The following is a 20,501-nucleotide window of genomic DNA, read 5'->3' on the forward strand; positions in this document are numbered from 1 at the left end:
AAAGGAAAGAAAATGACCTGAACACTGTCATTTATAGGAACAAATTTATTGAGAATGATTATTCCCTCAGCTTGTTTTGAATGAACATTTTATGTTGTTTTCCCCTTCTTTAAACCTACCAAAATAACCTTAACTCAGTGTCACATCTGCTGAGGTAACTAACAAATTGACCAAGTTATTTCAGATGGTCTGGAAGAACATCTGCTGTGGGTCCATAAGGCAAGGGGAGGTTGAAGTTTATATCCTACCAGCAAAGGTTCCCTGTGCACGCTCAGCATCCCAGCGTTGTATCTGAAGGGAGGGAAATAGAAAGGAGGTTGCAGAAGCTTAGTCAACAGCCCCAGACATTGTGGTACTTAGGGCAAAATAAATCAAGTTATATCTTCCCACAGTAATGAATAATATCATTAATGTTATCATCTACGTAATTCACAATTTGAGAACTGAAAACAGTATTCCAAAATCTCCCACCTGAGGGAGAAAAATTGTGATCAAGAGCCTGTATACTTTGCTGTATTTTTAAAGTTTTAATTCTAGAATAATCTGATTAGGCCAGGGATTGGAAACTCCAGGTGTTGTTAGGGTGACAACTCCCATTATACCATCCCAACCATTGGCCATGTTGGAGCTAGCAGGAGTTGTGGTCCAGCAAAAGCTGGAGAGCCACAGGTTCCCCATCTGTGGCTAAGCAATCCGAATTCTATGCTGAGAAAACTGGATTTTGTGACCCGTATAAATTATGCAAATTTAGAAAAATGTTTTGTATAGCTTATTCTGCACTTGATACTGTATTTTTCAAAATTCTGGTTTTGCTCGTCCTGAAGAGCCAAGTGGCCTGGAATCTTGGGCCTGGTCTATGCAGCAGACTAAGATAGCAAAATGATCCTGAGGCAGAACAACAACACTTCAGACACTAGGTGTGGGATACCATTCTTGTGTGAAAGTCCTCATAAGAAAATAAAATAAAACATTGAAGGCATATAAAAAGCTACCAGATCAGCTATCTGCTGTGTTATTTTTCTTCTTAGTGGAAGTTGGTTTTTTTAATGCAGACTAGCAGTCTGAAGTGACTTTAAATATAGTGTACATACATATATGTCTGCCAGTTTATCTTGCTATGTATCTGATTTTGCTCCTCTGTGATAAAGGATTTTGCATAAAGATACTAAAATTTGCCCAAAATACAGGCCATGACTTCAGTCTTGGCAAAAAAAATATCATTTGCTACTTTTGCATCAAGCTGCCCCTTTTTAAAGGGGTGGAATTTTTAATCAGGCGAGTTGTCATCCCTCTCCCCAAGGCCAAAATTTGGTTCAAGGTACAAAATAAGTCCCATTTCATTCCCAAAACGTTAAAGAGCATTTTTAAGCAAAAACAAAAGGAAACCATATCTGTTGTTTCAACTCCATGTTGGTTACAGCTTCATTGACATTGTCGAAAAGAAAAAGTGCAGCTGACTTGATGCTTTTTTACTTACCCAGGAAACAGGACACAGGGATTTAAAGACCCTGTGGTACCATTCACACACCTTGATGTCCTTGCCGTTGGCTCTTACGGTCTTCACACAGCGGTAATAATCTGCAAGGAAGGAAAAAGAAGCAACATGTCAACTTCTAAAGTGTCACTACTTCTGTTTCTGCACTGGTGGACATTTAATGTCTGCTTAACTTCCATATTATCTGTAGCTTTGTACCAGCAAGCAGGAGTCACCCTCTCTGTAATGATAAAAAGTTCCTCTAGCCAATAAGATATCTCAGTCTGAACCTACCAAGAGGACACACTGAAGCAGAAGAGCACATGGCTCCTCTTGGCTTTGGCTCCAGGGACATTAACAGTACAACCCTATGCATGTCTAGACAGAATAAGTAAGCCCTATTGAGCTCAATGGGAGTGTGAAAGATCTAGTGGAGGGGGCTTTTGCTTACTGGCAAACCCACCCATCCTTTCACTAGGGTGAAATCCCAAACTCTCCAGGAGGTGCTGGTGAGCTACAGCGGAATATAGAGTTTCATTTAAAAGTCAGAGTGTTACTTCCAGATGGGGAGAATTTTGACTTTTTGGTTTATGTATCAGAACGTATTTAAAGCAGCATTAGGTTGAAAAAAAAGGATCCTCCTGATACCCAAGACAGTTTCTTTTTTTGCCATTTTCACAGGCATTTCCCCCAGCTGCCTTGTTATCTGAGCAAGAGAGTCAAAACTTTCTTAGCAACGAGTCTTTATTACTTCTGTGTATAGTACACCACACTACTAAAGCTATACTATATGAATAACAACAACAATACATAAAGCTGTAGAGCAGGGGGTCAGCAAACCTTTTCAGCAAGGGGCTGGTCCACTGTCCCTCAGACCTTGGGGGGGGATCGGACTATATGGGGGGGGTGAACGAATTTCTCTGCCCCACAGATAACCCAGAGATGCATTTTAAATAAAAGGGCACATTCTACTCATGTAAAAACACGCTGATTCCTGGACCGTCCGCGGGTTGGATTAAGAAGGCGATTGGGCCGGATCCGGACCCTGGGCCTTAGGTTGCCTACCCATGCTGTAGAGGTTAGGAAGGGCATCTAAACATATATACGATGAAAAGCCTGGCAAATAAAATATATCTTATCAGCCTGCCCCTCCCGAATATCTCAAAAGTGGTTCAATACCATGCATGAAAAATCTTGTCCAGTGCAGCCGTATCCCTCTCTTTTACCCACCCAGGTAGTTCTGGTAGCAGTTCTTGGTCTGGTTGGTGTTTGGAAAGCGTGGGTCAAATGGGGCCGTGAGATAGTCACCCTGTTTTTTCTTCAGTCGGTTGATCTCTTCTGCTGATGGTGCAGCAGCTGAAAAGGTCTGCATTTCTGAGAGGGGGGAAGATGAGAGACTCAAGTAACCTGCAGCACTGCCCATTGTCAGAGCAGACATCCACCCCAGCTCTCAGCTACATCCTAGAGAACTTAAGAGTTCTGGTCAGAAATAGCTTTTAATTCCCAGTTCCTTTGCTCTAACAGCAGGGTTGCCATATTTCAAAAAGTAAAAACCAGGACACCCCAAAGTTCTTGAGCATACTTTTTTTTTTTACAAAATCGCGGTTTTTCGATTGATCCTGGACATCAATTCCGGCTTTGAAATCCCAGTAATGCCTGGGAAAATTCCGACATATAGCAGTCCTATCTAACAATCCCAAGGCGCTGCAAGATTAATACACCTCTGGTTTTTTCTTGGCCTAGTGTTCAACCCAATCCGGCCCATGCTTTAGCCTAGCGGTTCTCATATTCCTTCCAAACTCTTATTCCCCTCCTTGCATCATCTACTCCTCTTCTCTGCTTTAGTCCTTCCTTTCCACAGATGTCATATTACAATAACTCGTCATGGGCCTCTTAACTCCTAGCTGTTGCCACCAGAGGTGTACCTAGGCTCCCTTGGCAAGGAGCTGTATCGGTGCCCCCTCCCCCGACCCTCGCACTCCTCTGCCGAGGTGCCTAGAGTAGCCTGTGCACCTCACCCCGCCACCCAGAGCAGAATCACAGACTTGTAGTGTTGGGAGGGACCACGAGGCTCATCTAGTCGATCCCCCTGCAATGCAGGAATCTGTCACCCGGCGTGGGGTGAAAGACACACTCTGGGATCAGGTCAAAGGCCCTTTTAGTCCAGCATCCTGCGGTCACAGTGGCCAACTGGATGTGTCCACATGCAGGACCTGAGTATAATAGTACTCTTTCATTCACGATCCCTCACAATCCTGCTCCATCCTCACTGGTGATTCCTAGAGCCTGGTATTCATAGCCATCCTGCCCCCCAACAGCATGGACAGGGCCCTAAAGCCTCTCTGCCAACCAAAGTGCTGAAGGAAAACCAACCCTGGGATTATGGGTTGTATGGCAGCTGCAAACTGGCAAGGTTTTCTAGGACTGAGGTAGTGGTTTCGTTCTGACTTTTCTCTCCCCCAGCCCCCCGCATGGAGTAGCAGCCCAAGAAATTTCCAGAAGGCGCTGAAGGGAAAGCCTTTCAGCCAATCAAATGACAGATACCCTCCTCCTGGCACAACTGACGGTGGGTTGGGAATAACTGCCACGGAATCTTCTGGAAGGGGTGCAAAGGGAAGAATGGACAGTGGTGTGTCTTAGCGGCCAGATAGGGCAAAATGTTCCCACCTCTGCTAGAGAAAAGAGGCCACTGTTGAGTCTTGTATTTTCACACACACAGAAAGCTGAGGAAAAAAATGATGTGGAATCTTCCTGATTCAAATTAGAGAATAGAAGTCTGTCCATCCCGCCTCCGCACGCCCCCTCCCAATGATGGATGTTGCCAAATTTGGAGAGGGTTTTTTTTAAGGGGGAGGGGGTGTAACTGTAGTGAGTTTGGTGTTTGCATAAATCTATGCCATGTCCTTTCCCTGGAGGGTGCAAATGTCCCCAAAAGAAAGCAAAGCACACACAAGAGTTAGGCACAAAGCAAATATGTTTATTGTTCAGCTGAACAGATCTAACGTGCGGCTCACACCAGAAGGGCAGGGTAGATAATTTGCATCCACCAGGACTGTTCCCTAAACAGACACTCCTACAGTCTTTGCTCTTCTGTTGTCTGCAATTGGCTTTCCATACTCCAGCATACTCCATAGTCCAGCATTTTTGCCTTGGCCAGAAGGCTCCACTGCCGCCGCCAACAACAACAACAACAACAACAGCAGCAGCAGCAATTATTTATACCCCGCCCATCTGGCTGGGTTTCCCCAGCCACTCTGAGCAGCTTCCAATAGAATATAAAAACACAATAAACCATCATTCATTAAAAACTTTCCTAAACAGGGCTGCCTTCAGATGTCTTCTAAAAGTCAGATAGTTGTTTATTTCCTTGACATCTGATGGGAGGGAGTTCCACAGGGCAGGCGCCACTACCAAGAAGGCCCTCTGCCTGGTTCCTGGTAACCTCACTTCTCACAGGGAGAGAACTGCCAGAAGGCCCTCAAAGTTGGACTTCAGTGTCCGGGCTGAACAATGGGGGTGGAGAGTCTCCTTCAGGTATACTGGGTTGAGGCTGTTTAGGGCTTTAAAGGTCAGCACCAACCCTATGAATTGTGCTCAGAAACGTTCTGGGAGCCAATGTAGTTCGGTGGCCACTCCCAGTCACCAGTCTAGCTACTGCATTCTGGATTAGTTGCAGTTTCCGGGTCACCTTCAAAGGTAGCCCCACATAGAGTACATTGCAGCAGTCCAAGCAGGAGATAACCAGAGCACGCACCACTCTGGTGAGACAGGTAGGGTCTCAGCCAGCGTACCAGATGGAGCTGGTAGACAGCTGCCCTGGACACAGAATTGACCCGCGCCTCCATGGACAGCTGTGAGTCCAAAATGACTCCCAGGCTGTGCACCTGGTCCTTCAGGGACACAGCTACCCCATTCAGGACCAGGGAGTCCTTCATACCCACCTGCCCCGTCCCCCCAAAACAGTACTTCTGTCTTGTCTTGTCAGGATTCAACCTCAATCTGTTAGCTGCCATCCAACCATGGCACCATTGTCCTGCGGAGTTGTAGAGCAGTCTGTGTAAGGGGCTGCTCCGATCCCGACTCCCTAGCATAGGAGCAGCCAAAGTGGCCAGTTTCTCATAAGTTATTTCAGCTGGCTGGCTGGCTGACTAGCCTGGATGGACTATAATAATAATAATAATAATTTATTATTTATACCCCGCCCATCTGGCTGGGCCTCCCCAGCCACTCTGGGCGGCTTCCATAAAAACCAAAAATACAGTAAAATCACACGTTAAAAACTTCCCTGAACAGGGCTGCCTTAAGATGTCTTCTGAATGTCAGGTAGTTGTTTATTGCTTTGACATCTGCTGGAAGGGCGTTCCACAGGGTGGGCGCCACTACCGAGAAGGCCCTCTGCCTGGTTCCCTGTAGCTTTGCTTTTTGCAATGAGGGAACCGCCAGAAGGCCCTCGGCGCTGGACCTCAGCGTCCGGGCAGAATGATGGGGGTGGAGACGCTCCTTCAGGTATACTGGACCGAGGCCGTTTAGGGCTTTAAAGGTCAGCACCAACACTTTGAATTGTGCTCGGAAACATACTGGGAGCCAATGTAGGTCTTTCAAGACCGGTGTTATATGGTCTCGGCGGCCGCTCCCAGTCACCAGTCTAGCTGCCGCATTCTGGATTAGTTGTAGTTTCCGAGTCACCTTCAAAGGTAGCCCCACGTAGAGTGCATTGCAGTAGTCCAAGCGGGAGATAACCAGAGCATGCACCACTCTGGCGAGACAGTCCGCAGGCAGATAGGGTCTCAGCCTACGTACCAGATGGAGCTGGTAAACAGCTGCCCTGGACACAGATTTGACCTGTGCGCCCATGGACAGCTGTGAGTCCAAAATGACTCCCAGGCTGCACACCTGGTCCTTCAGGGGCACAGTTACCCCATTCAGGACCAGGGAATCCTCCACACCTGCCCGCCTCCTGTCCCCCAGAAACAGTACTTCTGTCTTGTCAGGATTCAACCTCAATCTGTTAGCCGCCATCCATCCTCCAACCGCCTCCAGACACTCACACAGGACCTTCACTGCTCTCACTGGTTCTGATTTAAAAGAGAGGTAGAGCTGGGTATCATCTGCATACTGATGAACACCCAGCCCAAACCTCCTGATGATCTCTCCCAGTGGCTGCATGTAGATGTTGAAAAGCATGGGGGAGAGGACAGAACCCTGAGGCACCCCACAAGTGAGAGCCCAGGGGTCTGAACACTCATCCCCCACCACCACTTTCTGAACACGGCCCAGGAGGAAGGAGCGGAACCACTGTAGGACAGTGCCCCCAGCTCCCAGCCCCTCAAGACGGTCCAGAAGGATGTTATGGTCGATGGTATCAAACGCCGCTGAGAGATCCAGCAGAACTAGGAAACAGCTCTCACCTTTGTCCCTAGCCCGCCGGAGATCATCAACCAGTGCGACCAAGGCAGTTTCAGTCCCATGATGAGGCCTGAATCCCGACTGGAAGGGATCCAAATGGTCCGCTTCTTCCAGGCGTGCCTGGAGTTGTTCAGCAACTAGGTGCTGTTGCCTTAGCACACTCCACTCCAAAAGGTCCAGCAGCTCCTGTGGTCAGTCAGCCCAGCCCTTGACTCTCCTGGGCCTGAGTAACTAAATAACAGTGGAACGGACTTTGTCAGGAGGTGGTGGGCTTTGTCATGAGGTGGTAAAAACCTTCACGGGAGGTTTTTAATAAGAGATTGGATGGCCATCTGCTTTACTTGAGATTGCCTGCATTGCAGGGGGTCCCTTCCAACTCTGCAATTCTTTGATATGATTCTAGGATCCAGATACCCTGATTTTGGATGTTCTTCCATAATGTTCTTCCTCCTCACTCTCCAAGGCCAAATAGTCTTAGTTTAGCCATGAACATCTCAGCACTTGGTGCTTTGGGGAAGCAGCTGAGAGTTGGCACCTCTGGCAGCACCATCATTTCCCTGCCCTTCATCTCAGGGGTGTGTGTGGTGTGTGGGTGGGTGGGTGTCACTGCAGCTGCAAGAGTATGCATAGCACCACCCCTGGTGGCTATTTCTGGAATGCACCTTCCTCAGAAGACCCACTCCAGAGCTCAGAGAGGATCTCTTCAGGCTGGAAGGGGTTCTCCTTCCAAGCCAGAGGCTTGTTGGGGTTGCTCAGTTGAGACAAGGGGGGCCTTCTGTGCCTCAGCTGAGCAGCTTAATGAGGGTCTCCCTGCCTTTCTGGGAGGCTGAAGAGCCTCAGCAAAGCCCCTTTGCGCCTCAGGCTCACAAGCAGACCCTCCCTGGAACCTGAAGAGAAAATCATCTACGGTCTCCAGAGAGGAGACTATCTCCTTGTTAGATGATGAGCAATTAAATAGTCAACATCACACATACCATCTCGGGACTATTTAATTGCTCATCGTCTAACATTGTGTATGCCATCAAATGCCAACAGTGTCCTTCAGCTCTCTATATTGGACAAACAGGCCAGACCTTACGCCAAAGAATAAACGGACATAAATCGGACATCAGGAATCACAAGACAGAGAAACCAGTAGGAGAACACTTCAATCTCCCAGGACATTCTATACAAGATCTCAAAGTAGCTGTTTTACTACTAAGGAATTTCAGAAATAGACTGGAAAGAGAAGCTGCTGAATTGCAACTTATCACCAAACTTAAAACCATGGAGAGACCTGGTCTGAACAAAGACCTTGGATTCTTATCTCATTATACATGACAAAGCCATTTTTCACCTTCTCACCCCTTGCTTTTTCCTGTAAGACCTATTGCAGTCGTTAAGAGTCGTCAACAGGCTCATCACAGCTATCTGCCAATCACCCATTCCCACCACCCTTCTGAGTAATACCCCTCCCCACCTTCTCACTATATAGAAGGGTCTGATGACTTCTGTTTCAGTGTATCTGAAGAAGTGTGCATGCACACGAAAGGTCATACCAAGAACTAACTTAGTTGGTCTTTAAGGTGCTACTGGAAGGAATTTTTTTTGTTTTGACTATGGCAGACCAACACGGCTACCTATCTGTAACTCAAACTGCAGGAGGCAGTGGAAGACAGGAGTGCCTGGAGTCGGACAAGACTAAACAACTAAACAACAACAATGAGCAAGTTAAAAAGCACAGGTTCCAATACTGATCCTTAGGGCATTCCACTTTCTACATCTCATCATTCAGAGAACTGGCCATTCATACCTACTCCTTGCTTTCTGCAGCTTAACCAATTCCTGATCTACAAGAGGACCTCGCCTCTTCTTCCGTGACTGCAAAGCTTACTTTGGGTGAGACACTTTGTCAAAAGCTGTGAACTCATCCACATTTACCTTTTGCCCCGAGCTTTCTAGGCACAGGTCTGCACTTTAAAGCACTGTGTCTCAGCACTTTTTTTCTGGCACCAGCACTTTCCCTGCAAAAACTTGCTGCTTAACACTAAGTTGGAACAAACAGCAATTTGGATTTTCCAAGCTAGCTTTTTCCTCTGAGGGAAAAAATTTAAATGGTGCTCCAACCCTCCACCTCACCCACCCACCTATCCAACAAATTATCCACAAGTGGAGTGATAACATTTCTTCATTTGGCAGGTCACACTTGAGCAAGGGTAGGCAAACTAAGGCCCAGGGGCCAGATCCGGCCCAGTTGCCTTCTGGATCCGGCCCACAGAAGGTCTGGGAATCGCTGCGTGGATCGGCATGGATCTGATTGTTTGGGCTGCGCCAGTGTGCATGTTCAGCAGCGCCTCCTCCCTCCCTCCTCTTAGCTTCTCCCTGCCCTGCCTAGAACCAAGAGGAAGGGGACTGGGTTTTGTTGGTGGCCAGCAGCAGCAGCAGCGTTAGCGCTCGAGCAGGCTCAATTGGGGCTTTGTTGCTGCCAGCCCCTCTCCGGAGCCCTTTCACATCGTCTCGCCACCGCCAGCCCCTGCCGCTCGCAAGACACAGGTAAGCAGCCACCGGGGCTTGTCCGGTGCTGTGGAGAAGGGAGGGGAGAGTTGTGGGGGGGGTGGCTTACCTGAGTAGAATGTGTCCTTTTATTTAAAATGCATCTCTAGGTTATTTGTGGGGCCTGCCTAGTCCTCTTGCATAGAATGCTGTGTCCTTTTATTTAAAATGCACCTCTGGGTTATTTATGGGAATTCGTTCTTATTTTTTCCCCAAAATATAGTCCGGCCCCCCACAAGGTCTGAGGGATAGTGGACTGGCCCCCCGCTGAAAAAGTTTGCCGACCCCTGCACTTGAGGGTAACCATCTGGCTTACAGTCACAGGCATCAAGTCCTCGTGTCAACAATCTGTGAGATCTGGTTGGGTTTGGCTCTAACCAGAAAAGGAAAGAAAACAAGACCCCCTCCTCTTCCTTCTTCTATGTTTATTAAAAAATAGTCTGATACTTGGCATATCTATAGCAACAAGTTGTTCCAATTTCTTTATATATATATATATAAGTAACCTTTATTGAGTAGTATCCTGGTTCACTCATCACTTCCACACGGGCTGTGACAGGAACCAAATGTGCCGTGGACTCCATCAAGACAAGATCCTTTCCAAGTGGTTCAGTTACAACTTCTGAAAGCAAGAGCAGGGGAGCACAATGTGTTACAACACACCATCTATTTAAGGTGGTCCTATCCTGGTTTGCATTTTAAAGCCCTCAAGGCAGCTTACCTAACAAATGCAAACTATATAAAACATAATACGTATCAAAGAGCAGTTGTCCTCTTTGTCATTGCTTCCCCTACACCCAGGACTGTTCCTAAGCAGGTTCTCCTAGGAAAACACAGCCTTTGCTCTTCAGTTATAAGCTATAAGTGGAACTGCAGTTGACTTTCCACACTATCAGTAGTCCAGCATTTTTGCTCAGGGCTAATGTTCTGTCCACACTGGTTGTCTTCTTCTTCTTCTTCATCATCATCATCATCATCATCATCATCATCATCATGGCCTGGTGGCCATGATGTAGCTGCAATGGATGGGGCAGCACACCTTTCCCACAACCCTTGGGATTTGTGTCATTTTATGACCCCGATTATATTTAAAATCATTATTGTATTTATTGTTAAAATGGAATGTGTTTTGGGGAGGGGCCGTAAAATTAACACTTATGGACAAATTTCCATTGGAGCTTCAGTGGTTTAGAAATGCAGAAAGAAGCCCCTGGAAGAAAGAAGTATGGGAGAACTTTTACACTATGGGCTGGTTCAAATATGACTGCAACCTCAAGTGAAGGGTGGCACATGGAAATGGGCTATCACAGATCATCACCTCAAATGCACATTTTGCTGTCTCACCAGTACAGCCATTTAATACCGCTCTTATATCATGGAATCATGGATAACCCTGGCAACTGTAGTTTGTTCAGAGTGCTGGGAATTGTAGGTCTGTGAGTTCCACATCCTAAGCATACTACAGTTCCCAGGAATCTTTGGTGGAAGCCGAAATCTTTAAAGTTGCATTAGAGTACTTCAAATGTATGGTGTGGGTTAGGTTTAGCATCTTACATTAGAGTCCAGTACCTTGTAATCACCCTTGCCTTTCAGTCTCTCCAGCGATGAGGACAAGACACTATAGATGGTTATGAAAGTAGGGCTGCTTCTTTGTCTCGCTGCAAAGCAAATGGAGCCGTTAGTAGGTGCCTGGCTCTCAGTGATACTAGCACCAGGCAGGAGCATGATGGTGGGGGATATGGGAGCTAAGCATTGCTGTAGATCATTTAATTGGCATTTCGTCTTACCTGAACTCAGAGCCTTTCCCAATTTGTTTATGGACTTATTGCTCCTAGTAAAAAAGAAGTTTAATTAGTTCACTTTGTACAAGGAGTTAAACATAAAGATTCAGTTATTGATTCCTTAGTATTATTATTCTAAGGTTTATAATGGCCTGAGACCATTTACTAGCCTTGCTTGGAATCCCAGGAGTGTTCCATTGAGTGTTATACAGAATAGTAATGAATGAACATGGGGGATGTTAGGGTGGTAGGCTGCTCCCATGTGCATTCCTTGGAACATCCAGAGAGCCCTGTATGTGCAAGATTTCTGATCATAGGAAGAAAGGGCTCTCAATGCCAGTTGGTTCTCCCAGCTTACCTGGGTGGTTTCCCTGTGGCACTTCTGGACTGGATCTGTTTAGCTAGATCTTTACTTTGTTTTTCTGTTTCCAGTGCTTTGCTCTGAGGTCTTGACGTTTGGCCACCCACTTTGGAGGGCCTCACACCCGCATTATCCCAGCCTTGATCAGAAGGTCCCACTGCCAGCGATGCCTTTGTCCTACGGAGTTGTAGAGAAGGCTCCTTTTCCTTTTCCTTTGGGGATGGACTTGGAGAAGGGGGGTGCTCCTGCTCTGGGGAGGGGCTTAAAGGAGACTGTGGCCTGCTTGGCGTTGGGGATTTCACGTCTGTGCAGAGTTGTAGAGAAGGCTCCTTTTCCTTTGGGGATGGACTCGGAGAAGGGGGGCGCCCCCGCTCTGGATAGGGGTTTAAAGGAGTCTGTGGCCTGCTTGGCGTTGGGGATTTCACGTCTGTGCGGAGTTGTAGAGAAGGCTCCTTTCCCTTCGGGGATGAACTCTTAGAAGGGGGGCGCCTCTGCTCTGGAGAGGGGCTTAAAGGAGTCTGTGGCCTGCTTGGCTTTGGGGATTTCCCGTCTGCTGTCTGTGAACGTGAGGGGCTGCTCCAATTCCGACTCCCAGACTTAGAAGGAGCAGCCAAAGTGGCCAGTTCCCCAGAAGTCATTTGATCATGCCAGCTGAGTAGCCTGGATGGGTTAGACGCGGCTGCCTTAGCACCCCCTCCACGAGGTCCAGAGGCCACTGAGGTGGGAGATCTTGGGGCAGAAGTGGCTGGTGGTGATCTGGACTTGTGCCCCTGGAAAGGAAGAATGAGATGCTATCCTCCTGGCCTAGGTGGGTAATGGAGCCCCAAAAGGCAGGGAAAGATAAAGGCAATTATCATACCTTTGCTTCCAAGGAAAGCTTGGCCCACCCACTTCTCGATGAGCTAGAGCTCCTGCTTTCTCAATCCATTCAGGAAGGTGGTCCCCTGAGCACTGCCAGCTGAGCACTTTCCAGCTGTTGGGCGGGAGACTCCACTAGACTACATGGGCAGGGGACCATGTAAAAACATTTTGCCTACTACAATACAAAACATGGAGCATCCCCCATCCCGATCTTTTGCTTTTAAACATCTTGCCTGAAGAGGAGTTCTGGAGAACTCAAAAGCTTGCACACTATTTTGTTATATTTTGGTTGGTCAAAAGAACATAAGAAGAGCTTGCTGGATCAGGCCAATGGCCCATCTAGCCCAGCATCCTATTCTCACAACTGCCTACCAGATACCTACAGGAAACCTGCAAGCAGGTCCAATAAGGGAATCGTCTGAATCTGGATTGTAGAACATGGACAGCATTTGATTTCTTGTGAAGAACTGAAACTCTGCTCTCCTCCCAGGCTCTGGCTTCCCACATTGGTGCCATTTTTTTGTCATAAAGCACCCCGAGTCTGACAGCCAGTGGGTCATCTGTAATGGCATCTACAGAGTCGGAGAAGGAAACGTTCAGACTCTTTTAAGTGTCCTTACCTCCCTGGCTGGGACTCCACGTGTTTCTTGAGCAGAGTGGCCAGCAACACCTTTAGAGGGGGGAAAGGAGAGGAGGCAGGAAGCAAGATAGTGAATGCTGTGGAGGCTCCAAAGAGACCTGTGGTTGAAGAGGGGACTGTAGAAAATCGGGAAGGGGCACAGGTTCTAGGGAAATACACCCCTGCTCCCCCAGCTGCTTCAGGCACTCAGCTGCATAAAAGCTGACGTTTAACCTGAGTGGGACCCTTGACTTCAATCCTTCCATCCTTACCTGATTTTCGGATGTTACGTTTTGCAACAGGGGCACTTTCCCTGCAATGGAAAGGCTGGAATGAAAACTGCACAAAAAAACCCCCAAAACTACCACAGTTTAACACAAGCTGAATCATTGACTCCAGCCTTCCTCAACTTGGTGCCTTCCAGATGTTTTGGACTCTAACCAGGGCTGGGCCCAGGACACCTTGCCACTTGAGGCATCCCACCTTGACTCCCTGCTACACTGCCTGTGAGGCAGTGGAGTATTGTCACGCAGACGCAGCTGTGGTGTGGGAAGGACATGGTTGTAGACGAGGTGGCAGATGAGGCAGAGCAGCCACAGAGGCAGTGGCAAGCAGCAGTGTGCTCCTTGGTCCTGATCTGCTACCTAAGGCAACTGCTTCACTGTGCCTCATCCCCACTGTGCCTCATCTCCCATCACCCCTAGCCAGCATGGTCAATTGTCAGGGATGGTGAGAGTTGTAATCCAAAACATCTGGAAGGCAGCACATTGGGGAAAAGCAGATTTACTCACTTCACAGAGATGAGAACAGGGACACACTTGTGCTACCTGTATTGTCATTGTAAAGTTTGCTAGTACTGTAAGGCCTCTCTTCTGCTACTACCCTTCACCACCCCATTGCATATTACTGAAGACTCAGTCTTCCCCCCACCCCATAGGACTGGAGTGGCCTGACCACCAACTTAAAAGCAACAATTGTATTTGTCCTTTTGGTTAAAGAGCAAAACACAGGTGCCTGACAATGTGTTCTCTCTACAAAATGTACTTCCAAATACCCCTTGATTGTCAACTCATTGCATTTCCAGAGTCCGGTCGTTAATCCATGTTCACATGACGTTATCCAAAATGCCTGTCTCTCCTGGGTTTTATTTATTTATTATAAGATAATACTGTTGGGTGTTTGACCAAACTGCGGGAGGCAGTGGAGGACAGAGGTGCCTGGCGTTCTCTGGTCCATGGGGTCACAAAGAGTCGGACACGACTAAACGTCTAAACAACAACAACAACAACTGTTGGGTGAATTTTTTCTCAAGCCAAATTAACACTGATTGGAGTGCTTAAACCATTCCTAATTTCTAGCCAAGATAAGAGCACCTTTGCATAGGGTAAAGACACCCCCACCCCATCAGTGCCCCCTGCTGTGTTCACAAGCAGAAGCTAATCTGATAGTAATGAAGCTGGGCTGATGTGAACAGCTAGTGTAGCTGGCCAGGTACAATACCATGGTGCAAAGCATAATGAATAAATGAAATGCAACTCCTTCTACACTCCAGGGCAGCTGCATTGGGCACACAGGCTGAAGGGGGGAAAGTACTGCCTCAGTGGACTGATGCAGAGCTTTCCAAACATTTCATGACATGCATCATTTTGTGACACAGTAACTCAGTTTTACCAGCAAACTGGAGGTTAAACTAACCCCTTTCCAGCCCGGGGATGAGCACGGGGAGGGTTCACACAACACACCTACACACTGCCGCCAACACACTAACATGTCGCAACACACAAGTTTGGAAAGCTCTGGACTAACGTATCAGGGCCTGTCCAGCTTAAATGTTCTCATCAGCATCGCAAAGACAATGAGCTAGGCTGCGGTAAGTGACAGTGCTTTCCACTCGCTGGAGGGAGAGGGCTCTGTGTATAAGAGGTGTGTTTGTGACTTGGGCTGGATGCAGGAAGCCGGAGGCACAGAAACATGTCTGCTCCATGCTGGACTTGGGGCTCCCCTGGAAGCCAAGTAGGGAAACAAGACCTGTTAGGATGTTAATAATGTAAGTCCCTCCATCCTATGCTCAGGTTGTATATCCTAAAGACAACAGTGTCTCCACTGGCCATCATTTCGAGGCAATGAACTCTGGGTAAGCGCAGGCAACCCTGGAGTCTCTTGCCACTTGGAGACTATCACTGCATGCAATGATAACATGTTAAGGGTTGTTAATCCCAATACAGATGAAACACATACAGGGATCTTGACGTGCTCTTGACCAGGTTGGCTTCACGCAGCTGCTCCTTCACTATTTCATTGGAGTCTTCTTCAGCCATGACAATTGCAAGCCAATGCTGATGGAGAAAGACAGCGAGTCATACACATGTATAAGGATACAGTAAGGCTGGATCATAAAGAAGGCTGACCGCCGAAGAATTGATGCTTTTGAATTATGGTGCTGGAGGAGATTCTTGAGAGTCCCATGGACTGCAAGAAGATCAAACCTCTCCATCCTTAAGGAAATCAGCCCTGAGTGCTCACTGGAAGGACAGATCCTGAAGCTGAGGCTCCAATACTTTGGCCACCTCGTGAGAAGAGAAGACTCCCTGGAAAAAACCCTGATGTTGGGAAAGATGGAGGGCACAAGGAGAAGGGGACGACAGAGGATGAGATGGTGGGACAGTGTTCTCGAAGCTACCAGCATGAGTTTGACCAAACTGCGGGAGGCAGTGGAAGACAGGAGTGCCTGGCGTGCTCTGGTCCATGGGGTCACGAAGATTCGGACACGACTAAACGACTAAACAACAACAACAAGGATGGCAGCCAGGGACAGGGATGTGGGGGGAGGGCATAGGCACCGACTCCATGGGGCCTGAGGGGGCCTGAGCCCCCTCAAAAATTCGTTTGGGGGGGCTCTGCCCCCCCAATAATTTGAAAAAATTATTACCGTATTTTTCCCTCAAAAAGAGGAAGCGGCTGCTTTCCTGCATTCTGCCTCAGGGTCTTACTGCCCCCCCCTCTGTTTCCTTGCTGTGTTTGCTCAAACGGAACAAAGAGCAGGGAAAGCCCCTCCCCTCCAGGCAAGCAGGCAGGAGAGAGAGAGAGAGAGAGAGAGAGAGAGAGAGCGCTGGCTGGCTTGGGTGGGTAGGTGAGGGAAAACTTTTGCCTTCCTTTCCTCCCTGCCGTTATACCCCTCCCCTGCATTCTTAGCCAGCTGCTTCTCTGCACACCCCTCTCGTGCTCCTTGTCCGTTCTGTATTTTTCCTTCCCTCCCCACTTAAAATGTGGTTTAAAAGCATGGATCCTCAGGATCTTTGCATTGGGTCACCCCAAATTCACCAACAGATCACATAGCATGTCCATGGCTACAGCCTGCCCCCCAAAAATCACACACCCACTGTTGCCTGGGGCTGCAATGGTGCAAAAACGTGGTTACAAAACATGGATCCACAGGGATCCTCAGGATCTTTGCATTGGGTCACCCCAAATTCACCATCAGATCACATAGCATGTCCATGGCTACAGCCTGCCCCCCCAAAATCACACGCCCACTGTTGCCTGGGGCTGCAATGGTGCAAAAACGTGGTTACAAAACATGGATCCACAGGGATCCTCAGGATCTTTGCATTGGGTCACCCCAAATTCACCATCAGATCACATAGCATGTCCATGGCTACAGCCTGCCCCCCCAAAATCACACACCCACTGTTGCCTGGGGCTGCAATGGTGCAAAAACGTGGTTACAAAACATGGATCCACAGGGATTCTCAGGATTTTTGCATTGGGTCACCCCAAATTCACCATCAGATCACATGTCTGTGGCCACAGCATGAAGCACAAAAATGATACATCATTAATATTCACCGCCCACGGCGGCAGCCAATCGGCTGCCGCAAAGGGCGGGCCCTCACAGGTTCACTTAAGGTCGGGGCAGCCCGGGGCTCGCCCCTTTCGTTCCCCCAGCAGCAGCGGTTTGGAGGTCTTGGGCCCCCCCAATATTTTTTATAAGTCGGTATGGGCCCCCCCAATATTTTTTATAAGTCGGCGCCCCTGGGGGAGGGTTAGACACCCATAACAAACTACACTTCCCAGGATTCTTTGAGGGAAAGGCAGGTTTTAAATGTATGGTGCATGTACGCATCCAAAACAGAGAGACCGATGGGTTGGCCAATGTGACGGGCAAAGGTGGTAGACTTTGAGAGGGCTGTGTTTCATGAGACTGACCTTCTCGGGCGTAGCACGAAAGCTAGCGCTCTTCCATATCGTGTGGAGCCCAGATTGCTTTGACGTGAAGCTGATTGGATCACTGATCCTGCCACTGGCCACATTCAAGACGTAAATGAGACGCAGCCAGCGCTGAAAGATGATGTCCTCTTGCCCTGCAGGGGCACAGAGTTGCAGATAATATTTCCGGCCATTTGCCATCTTCACTCTCAGCTGCCGCTCATTCATGCTATGTACTTGAAACGCCACCAGGTTTAAAGAGATCAACCTGCGGGCAGAGGAAAGACTCAGCCTAGGAACTTCTGAGGTGGTGGTGGTGGTTTCTCTGGGAAGGTTTTGGGGCGATGGAGAGCAGGAGCTGGGTGGCTGTGCTAGTCTCACCTAGTGACTTCCAGGTCTTTAGCCTTTGCCTCTATATCTCTGATGCCTTTTCTCACCCGGGCAATGACCATCATGTCTGGAAGTAGCAAACCTGGACTGCTGGACAAAACGCCAACCATAACTAAATTGGGTTGGTTGTGGATCACGGCATATTCACCCGTCTTGGTTAACTGCATGGAGAGAGGAGGGTAAGGAGTCTTCTAAGAACGGAACAAATGCACGGGTGTTGGGCACCTCAAACAAGCTAGAGCACCTGGAACTGCAGGGAGTAACTAACAGGACATTTCCCCAGCTGTTCCTCAAAGGATGGCCTTCTGCAGGCCTGGAGTCTCTTCAACTCGCTATCAAAACCGGGTGGAAGGAGGCAGAAAATGGTCATTGCCTCTGGCTCCTCCTCCTGTTTGGGCTCCCTGACTCTCTGCCCTATCAGTTCCAATGGGCACCAGCAGTTGCAGATCTTGGGGTCTCACACTTCAGCGGTGCCCAAAATTTGGTGCACCCCACCTCTCATACTCCATTTCTAAATCGTAGTTGTGACATTCCTTGGGTGGGCTCAGCCCCACCAACTGCATTTGCGGGGGGGGGGGGGCTGAAGTCACCTTAGGAGTTGGCACCCCTCCTCCGACAGGGAGCCATGCAAGAGAAATCTCTCCCTTCTGTATGAAAAAAACCCCACTGCCCGGCCATGACCAACGGTCCATCACCTGTAGAAAGGTCCCCTCAAAGATCTCCCCTTCTCCTAATGGAGAATACTCCGGCCTCCGCAGCAGCTGCTTGAGTCTCCCTGTTGCTGAGGACCGGCGCTGCGCAACCCGTCTGCCTCTGCGGGTTTTACGTGGAGCCCTCCTCCACTGACGTTCTAGGAGACAGATTGGGAAATAAAAACAAACAAAAATTAAAAATTAAATCCCACCCTAACCCCTCCCCCAGACTAGAGGCCTCTTCCTTAAAATCACAGACTGCATGCACACACCGTATGTTCAGATTGAATTCCTCCAAAGAATCCCGGGTACTGCAGTTTGTTAAGGGGCTGGAAACTACAGTGGTACCTCGGGTTACATACGCTTTAGGTTACATACACTTCAGGTCACAGACTCCGCTAACCCAGAAATAGTGCTTCAGGTTAAGAATTTTGCTTCAGGACGAGAACAGAAATCATGCTCCGGCGGCACAGCAGCAGCAGGAGGCCCCATTAGCTAGAGTGGTACCTCAGGTTAAGAACAGTTTCAGGTTAAGAACAGACCTCCAGAACAAATTAAGTACTTAACCCGAGGTACCACTGTATAGCTCTGTAAATACAGCTTCCAGGATTTTTCAGGAGGGTGTGTTGCTTTAACTGTGGGGGTAATTCTGTGGTGACATCATCTTTTGTGTTTTAGGTAACATTATTTGAACTCCAATTGTTTGTTAACTGGCTGGATCTTCCCTACAAAAATAATCAAGAAGTATGCCTCAGGAAGTTCGAATGCTTAATTCTTATTGCGATTTAAAAGATGTGGCCGGTGTAACAGTTCTGCAACCTTGATAATTCATCTGGAACCATGATGTTCTCTCTAAAAGTAAGAATTTGGGGGTGGGGAAAAACCATCTGTGGCAATATATGTAAAGAGCAAACATTTCATGGGCGTCAAAATGATGGTAATGTTCATTACAACAGTTTTTAAAGGCTTGTTTTCCCTCTGCCCGCTCTGTTGCTGAATGGAGCTGGTACTTTTACTCCAGGTTAAGACACATTAGCTTTCTTTACACCAGTTTTTGTACTGTACATAGGATTGTTCCCCTAATAATTATTAAATTATCAGGGGGGAAATCTGAAAGTCCTCAAGAGAGGTTTAAATGACACACATGACAACACTTGTATGCTATTTAAGTTGCACCATTGTGGCGTGACTTTGGTCACAAGAAGAGCTGCATGTAAAACACTTTTCAGTTAATATCACATTTTCTTAATGCTTCCTAGCTCAAAGAAAAGAATAAAGTTAAAACATATAGAGCTTTCTGTTATTTTTGGGGAGCGGGGGGGGGGGAGTATGTTTTTGTGTGTGACCAATGTAGCAAACTCAGTCAACATACATAAGTTTCATTGTTCTAAGCTCATCAGATTTCATTCCTAACGTAACATTTCTTGTCAGTTCACCAAGAAAGCAAGCAAAATTATCAATAGGGTCATGAAATGAACTTCTGAGCAAAATTAGAGAAATTCTGAGTCGCCTTGCATGCCACGATTCTGGTTGTTTTGCATGTGTACAAAACGCCTTTTTGGAAAACTGGGAATTTTTCTTTAGAATGCTATAGAACCTGTTAACTATATGTGAAAATCAAAAATGGAGTCTGTAGGTTGACACACCCCACCCAGCTCAACAACTCAGCATCTTAGCTCCTCCTACCTTGAGGGTGTTTGTTCATAGCCGAGTTCCTAGGATCACAAAATGCTGTCTTTTGTGACTTAAAGGGTCAGTGTTCACAAACACCTCGTCTCCACAACTGGTTCACCAGAAACTGATATGCACCCCTCTCCCAATGTAATATAATGTTGGCTTGCAAGCCTCCACATTGTGACATCAGCTGTCCAACAGGGGCCAGGCTGCTTCATTGTTGTCAGGCAGCTGAATGAATAGTAAAAGGGGACAGGGTCAAACATGGACATAGCCAGGCTTTATGATGGAGGGCAGGAATTATGGGGGGGGACAGAAGCGAGCTTATTGCAACATGGTTGGTTGGTTGGTTGGTCAGTTAGTTTTTTTATTTATTTACTTAATTTAGGGGGGCAGATGCAGAAAGTGGACAGGGAAAAGTTCCACTCCCTCTCTAGTATGAGATCCACATCACACATTTAAAGCACACCCAGTGCACATTTAAAGCCCACAACGTCTCCCCCAA

General features: G+C 47.8%; 2 protein-coding genes and 1 long non-coding RNA gene across 9 annotated transcripts; 1 reads left to right on the forward strand and 2 right to left on the reverse strand.

Annotated features, from left to right (window-relative positions):
* Positions 1 to 30: 30 nt before the first annotated feature.
* On the reverse strand, positions 31 to 4,002 carry COX6B2 (cytochrome c oxidase subunit 6B2). 2 transcript variants are annotated; one of them, XM_081884819.1, is made up of 4 exons: positions 3,848 to 4,002; positions 2,705 to 2,848; positions 1,478 to 1,578; positions 31 to 291 (listed from the first exon to the last, which is right to left on the reverse strand). In XM_081884819.1, the coding sequence occupies exons 2-4, from the start codon at positions 2,844 to 2,846 to the stop codon at positions 238 to 240; spliced, it is 297 nt and encodes a 98-aa protein (XP_081740945.1). In that variant the 5' UTR covers positions 2,847 to 2,848; positions 3,848 to 4,002; the 3' UTR covers positions 31 to 237. The 2 variants fall into 2 exon arrangements, with proteins under 2 accessions (XP_081740945.1, XP_081740946.1); XM_081884820.1 differs by lacking the exon at positions 3,848 to 4,002 and adding an exon at positions 3,745 to 3,769.
* A 5,320-nt stretch (positions 4,003 to 9,322) lies between these two features.
* On the forward strand, positions 9,323 to 9,871 carry LOC309354591. The gene is made up of 2 exons (XR_014162358.1): positions 9,323 to 9,412; positions 9,636 to 9,871. It is a non-coding gene; the product is annotated as an uncharacterized lncRNA (long non-coding RNA).
* Positions 9,820 to 20,274, reverse strand: GARIN5B (golgi associated RAB2 interactor family member 5B). 6 transcript variants are annotated; one of them, XM_081884816.1, is made up of 11 exons: positions 20,009 to 20,274; positions 18,326 to 18,480; positions 17,622 to 17,791; positions 17,241 to 17,508; positions 15,273 to 15,370; positions 13,307 to 13,347; positions 13,036 to 13,085; positions 11,552 to 12,324; positions 11,200 to 11,243; positions 10,982 to 11,070; positions 9,820 to 10,034 (listed from the first exon to the last, which is right to left on the reverse strand). In XM_081884816.1, exons 1-11 carry the CDS (start codon positions 20,025 to 20,027, stop codon positions 10,026 to 10,028), a joined length of 1,716 nt encoding a protein of 571 aa, XP_081740942.1. In that variant the 5' UTR covers positions 20,028 to 20,274; the 3' UTR covers positions 9,820 to 10,025. The 6 variants fall into 6 exon arrangements, 5 of the variants coding, with proteins under 5 accessions (XP_081740942.1, XP_081740941.1, XP_081740940.1 ...); XM_081884815.1 differs by having other exon boundaries at positions 10,967 to 11,070; XM_081884814.1 differs by lacking the exon at positions 9,820 to 10,034 and having other exon boundaries at positions 10,389 to 11,070.
* Positions 20,275 to 20,501: the final 227 nt, after the last annotated feature.

This window comes from Podarcis melisellensis (genome assembly GCF_964234715.1).
Source record: "Podarcis melisellensis genome assembly, chromosome: 13".
Classification (NCBI taxonomy): domain Eukaryota; kingdom Metazoa; phylum Chordata; class Lepidosauria; order Squamata; family Lacertidae; genus Podarcis; species Podarcis melisellensis.